This window comes from Sinohyriopsis cumingii, chromosome 6 (assembly GCF_028554795.1).
Source record: "Sinohyriopsis cumingii isolate HCF-2022 chromosome 6, ASM2855479v2, whole genome shotgun sequence".
In the NCBI taxonomy this organism is placed as follows: Eukaryota; Metazoa; Mollusca; class Bivalvia; order Unionida; family Unionidae; genus Sinohyriopsis; species Sinohyriopsis cumingii.
The window spans coordinates 162,277,966-162,283,964 of record NC_142966.1 but is presented as its reverse complement, the minus strand read 5'-3'; the positions used below and the strand labels follow the sequence as shown (position 1 = coordinate 162,283,964).

The following is a 5,999-nucleotide window of genomic DNA, read 5'->3' as shown; positions in this document are numbered from 1 at the left end:
AAAAAGAGGAGTACGATTGAGAGAGGGGAATGTATGTGTGAGAGAGATTATGTGTGTGCGTGCGAGTAGATGGGGTGAAATATAGAGTTAGAGGGATGTGAGAGTAAGAGGAATGTGAGATGAAGATGGGTTTGAGAGAAGAGAGAGAGAAGGGGTTATGCAGAGAAAGGGGCTGAGAAAGAGAGAAGGTGAGAGAGATATGCGTTAACATAGTGGATGAGAGAAAGGGGAAAAGAAAGCAAGATACAGGGGTTTGTATAGCAAATTAGAGTGGCTACAACGAGAGAGAGAGAGGGGGAGGGAAGAAGAGGTAGACAGAGAAGATAAGAGAGATAAACGAAGAGAGAAAGAGACGGAAGATGGAGACGAGAGATACTTGTGTGTGTGTGTGTGTGTGTGTGTGTGTGTGTGAGAGAGAGAGAGAGAGATATTTATATTAATAGGGTGAAAGATATTTTGTTATTCTCTAAGACCCTAAAAACATATGGATGAGCATATTTGAAACATATCATATTCCATGTAGACACGTTCTTGATTCCGCATCCATCTTACGTTTGATACGAATTTCTGTACAGTCTTCAAAACCTGCCAAATGTTAATCTTAAAGCAAAACAATGGCCCTAATTTTCACTGTCTTATATTTGCATGTGAAACGGTGAACAAGTGTTGATCTCATCACCGGCATTCTGAATAGCATGATCGTTGGGACAATGACCTAAATCGGATATGATTTTGATAAGCTAGTTCAATCTGGATTGTAAGAAGACAGTCTATAGTATTCTTCATTGTAGAGAGTTTGCATATTTTGTGCGAGGAAGTGATTAAGTGGAAATATTTATCAAACACATTATATAATGTACCAGGATGTTAACATTGGCCTGTACAAGAAGTGTGTGTGTGTAATTTAGATGTTTAGCGTAGCTTTAACAATTTTAGTCATATCGCTACAACGTCTGCTGTATGGCAGTGTATAGTGATGTCTAGAACTGGGGCATCATGTCGCAGACATGTAACATTATCCTGACGTAAGGCCGACCAGTCCTAATTCTAACTGATTAATGCTGAGCCACCAGAGCGGTCACGTATAAAAGTAGTATGTCTTATATTTGCAATAAAACATTTAAAACAAAATTCATATCATAAATTACAAATAAAAAAACTCACAATAGTTTTATAGGTAGTTGATGAAGAGACATGTAATCTTTATTAGAAATGTTGTGTGTTTTTTTTCAAGATATCCTTTGTGAGCAATCATTTTAATGATCTGATTTTGATTGATATCCGAATCCTAAGAACGACAGCCGACACAGTTGTTTTCCTTTTTTGCATCGTGTTCCAGATATCAATGAGTCAAGTTTGCTTCTAGTTAATAATATTCTTGAAATAAGTTTGTTTAAATATTTGCAATGGTATACATAGATGTCCGACGATTTCCCTTACAACATCAAGGAACTGACACTCGTTCTAGGATCGCATAAATACTTTGCCTGGAACAGACACCACCGTGTACTAAAATAAGATCAAACTTGCCATAGTGTTTCTAATTGAAATTCCTAATAGCAAAACTATTACTTCACCGCACACGTTACATGACTTTATTTAGTCTGTCGAGAAATTATTACTTCACTGGTCCATTATGCTCATTTTGAATAGCTAAAGATTATTCAGAAAACTTCGGCTTGATTAGATAACTGTTCAACGGTTTCTAATATCTGTTCACCACTTTTATCCCGGATTCAGTGATCCAGGACTGAAAGATGTTCCCACACAAACACTACAGGCATATTTGCTTCAGCCATCAACGATATATTTACACCATCAGTTGTATGCTAGTATCGTTTGAAAAACAATAGACGTCATTTTGTGGACCGTTAACAGGAACATAAATGTGTGATCTACAAACTTGCTGATTCATCTCGGCACCCAAATGTAACTTTTTCGATACTTTAAGTGATTCATATTGGGCTTATGAATAGTTAGCCACCTAGTATTGCATTCGGAAAATCCATTGAAAATGGGGACGATAATATTATATATTCTACTGATCCTGAGTTGCCAGCCGTTGATGCAGATCGCATATGCCATCCCCAGCACTGAAAATGAATGCAAAAAACATTCAGTGAGACTTCCAAATGAACTATCTATATATCCCAATGTGACTCTGTGTTCAGGCGATACGCTGTGTCAACGCATCCTCATGAATGACATAACGAATGAGCTGAAAAACATGTACGCAGAGAAGAACAAAAGTGAAGTTGATACTGATGAGCTAAATAAAGCATTGTCCAAGAAAGTTGAAACCTTGGAAAGGAACATAGACGACATAATGGTTAGATTATCATCTCTCAAGTCGTCAAGAATTGGTAAGCATAAATTTATATTAGTAATATACTAACCAAGAAAATGTTGACAAAAGACATAAAGTTTACACTCGCATGCAAGTCAGGTTAAACTGCAAACACCATATACCTTGGTCTGCCGCCTCATAATGCGCCTACGGATCAGGATTGATGGGTTTTTCCCTCTGTGAATCCTGAAAATATGTATAAATCAAATTTGCTGGCGGATTATTCGACAGAAAACTTAGGACTAGGTCGTTTGGAGTTGGATCTGACATGTACGCAAATGTATACGGTACTTGCACACGAGTATATACGGTCCTTTTAAATGTCTAACATACTACTTAATATCTACTATTCTTCACCTAACCCCATGAATGTGTCTTACATAATGATCAACGGCTTATGGCAACTGTTGCTTTTATTAAGCACAAATGATTTCAAGCTGTGAACTATGTGCTACCATAATCCGGTCATCTAATTACTTATTAAAATTGTAATGTAGTTAGCCAATTGCACACCTGAAAAATTAATTGTGATATTTGTTTATCTGAATGATGCATTTTTCTTACAGACAGGAGCACTTGTCATTAGTGACTGGTGAATTTCTCTTACAGACTGCGGTATTTGTCGTTAGTGCCATGAATTTCTCTTACAGACAGCGGCACTTTTCGTTAAGTTGTTTTTAGTGACTGCTGAATTTCTCTTACAAGGAGCGATACTTGTCTTCACTGACTGATGATTAATTCTTACTAGCAGTGATATTTGTCTTCACTGACTGATGATTATTTCTTACTAGCAGTGATATTTGTCTTCACTGACTGATGATTGTTTCTTACTAGCAGTGATATTTGTCTTCACTGACTGATGATTATTTCTTACTAGCAGTGATATTTGTCTTCATTGACTGATGAATTTCGCTTACACGCAGATATATTTATCTCCACTTTTGATGATGAATTTCTTTTTACAGGCAATGCTTCTTGTCCCAAGGGATACACGCATTACAAGCCAGACAAGTTTTGCTTTAAGTTCTACACAGAGTGTAAACCATGGCTTGAGGCAAGACGAGCCTGTCAAAAAGATGGCGGGGACTTGATAAGTCTGAAGGAAAGCAACTTCGATATTTTTAAGCACTTCACACAAATGTAAGAATGTACTCTCAATACATTAATTAATCTGGCCTATTTGACTAAAAAGCATCCATAAGTGCTATCTAATACACCTTTTTGTTTTACGAAGACTGGTTTAAAATGAAATTTGACTTACTACGTGACTGCATTTAACGTGATCAGAATGAATTCGCTTTAAATGTGTATTAAGAAGAAACAGCAATACCAACACTCCCATGTGTTTTAATGGGTTAGTTTAAGGTGATTTTCTTTGGGACAGAACAAAGACATATTAAAACATGCATTTTGTTTACAGCTTCTTTTATTTTTACCAATTTCATTCACTGCATATTTTTATTGTTTTGTTTTCATTTTCATTTACAGAGGTAAATACTGTTGGATTTTTGTTGGCTACCAGCTGCAGAATTGCACGTGTGCAATAAAAGGAAATATCCTGTAAAAATACTATTTAATCTAAGGTTATAAGAGCCATTGTTATATAAACTTTTGTCCACACTGTAGGGGGAATGAGTCAAAATAGTACTAAACAGGGATATGTATTTTAAACAAATACTTGTGCTTTCATATTTATGTACATCTATAACAAGAATCCCCGAAAGACTGTGACATTCAGACTCAACCAATATTTGTAACGCACGTCATTTAGTGCAGTGTTAGGTGGAACAGAGTCATGGCGCTTATTTAGGCACTTTTGGCATTGGCCCAAACTATTTTTGCCAATGAATTACGTTCATTTACGAACCTTACCTCAAACTGGGTGCATTTATGTATATCAGCTATTCCGTTACTGACGTACAAATACTGGCCATGACCTCTTTTTATCGCTCGAATACATTTTTCTGTACAGTTTTATAATTTATTAAAAATGTATTCTGCCTTTTCAGGTAAGTGCGCCGAGGCTCACGTGTGGGTGGGCACAACAGACATGTTCTTGGAAGAAGGAGAATGGTACTGGCTGAATGGTGAAAGAGACAATTACACTTTCTGGATTAGTGGTCAACCCTCAAATGGAAACGACCATTGTGGTATATTACGATCTGAATTTCAATATAACTTGAACGACCGAAACTGTGCTTACAGAAACAACTTTCTTTGCCAAATTGTTTATGAAGCCTAATCATACCAAGATATATGTGGGTGAAATAAAATGCATAGAAGCTTGTCATCATGTTAAAAAAGCGTCCTTTTGTCATTAAGATTATTTGTTGTTTTGTTGTTGTTCGGGCGTGAGCGGTTGGAGTAAGGTTTGCAAATTGCAATTATCTGTTTCAAACAAAATTCGACTTTTATCACACTACGTGTGACCGATGTATATTGCTTAAACGTCAAGTTACCATACTGGTCAAATAGCTCAACTCCAGAACAGAGGAGACGTCATATATTTTAGTTACAATTGAAACGTCATTCTGTTCTTAATGTTCACTTTTCTGTCAAGTGGGTCCGTACAATTCTTCATTCAGCTTGATCTTTCCTCCGTATAATCAGACGTTCATGCATTAAACTAGTGCTACGCTTGTGAACATAGGCATCACCGTGGTATAAATGGATTGCAAATGCTATACAGTTCGGTCAGATAAACACCCGCAAACACATCCTTAATCAAGACACACTTTGTAATAAAAGAAACACTTTCTTTTCAATGAGAGTTATATACAGTCGTAACATCAAGAGTCTGTATGTTCATTATCCTCTGGTACTAAAATATAGGACCTATCAATAAATTATACATCTAAACGCTAGGTTGGGAATGTAATTTATTCTTTCTCTTTTTAATGCACATGTTGAAATTGTAAATGTACTCAGAAACCTTAACATCTATTGCTTGATATATGTGGTTTTGCAGAATTTTACAGTCCAAATTGTAAATGTACTCAGAAACCTTAACATCTATTGCTTGATATATGTGGTTTTGCAGAATTTTACAGTCCAGATTGTAAATGTACTCAGAAACCTTAACATCTATCGCTTGATATATGTGGTTTTGCAGAATTTTACAGTCCAGATTGTAAATGTACTCAGAAACCTTAACATCTATTGCTTGATATATGTGGCTTTGCAGAATTTTACAGTACAAATTGTAAATGTACTCAGAAACCTTAACATCTATTGCTTGATATATGTGGTTTTGCAGAATTTTACAGTCCAAAATGTAAATGTACTCAGAAACCTTAACATCTATTGCTTGATATATGTGGTTTTGCAGAATTTTACAGTCTAGATTGTAAATGTACTCAGAAACCTTAACATCTATTGCTTGATATATGTGGCTTTGCAGAATTTTACAGTACAAATTGTAAATGTACTCAGAAACCTTAACATCTATTGCTTGATATATGTGGTTTTGCAGAATTTTACAGTCCAAAATGTAAATGTACTCAGAAACCTTAACATCTATTGCTTGATACATGTGGTTTTGCAGAATTTTACAGTCCAAATTGTAAATGTACTCAGAAACCTTAACATCCATTGCTTGATATATGTGGTTTTGCAGAATTTTACAGTCCAGATTGTAAATGTACTCAGAAAC

General features: G+C 35.8%; 1 protein-coding gene across 1 annotated transcript; it reads left to right on the top strand.

Annotated features, from left to right (window-relative positions):
* Window positions 1-1,790: 1,790 nt before the first annotated feature.
* LOC149798417 (uncharacterized) lies at window positions 1,791-4,635 on the top strand. Its single transcript, XM_089960597.1, has 3 exons — window positions 1,791-2,363; window positions 3,313-3,487; window positions 4,357-4,635. The coding sequence occupies exons 1-3, from the start codon at window positions 2,015-2,017 to the stop codon at window positions 4,358-4,360; spliced, it is 528 nt and encodes a 175-aa protein (XP_089816723.1). The 5' UTR covers window positions 1,791-2,014; the 3' UTR covers window positions 4,361-4,635.
* Window positions 4,636-5,999: the final 1,364 nt, after the last annotated feature.

Coding starts and splice junctions, on each gene's coding strand:
- LOC149798417 (XM_089960597.1), top strand. CDS start 2,015: ATGGGGACGATAATATTATATATTCTACTGATCCTGAGTTGCCAGCCG. Junction 2,364..3,312: donor TCTCAAGTCGTCAAGAATTG/GTAAGCATAAAT, acceptor TTCTTTTTACAG/GCAATGCTTCTTGTCCCAAG.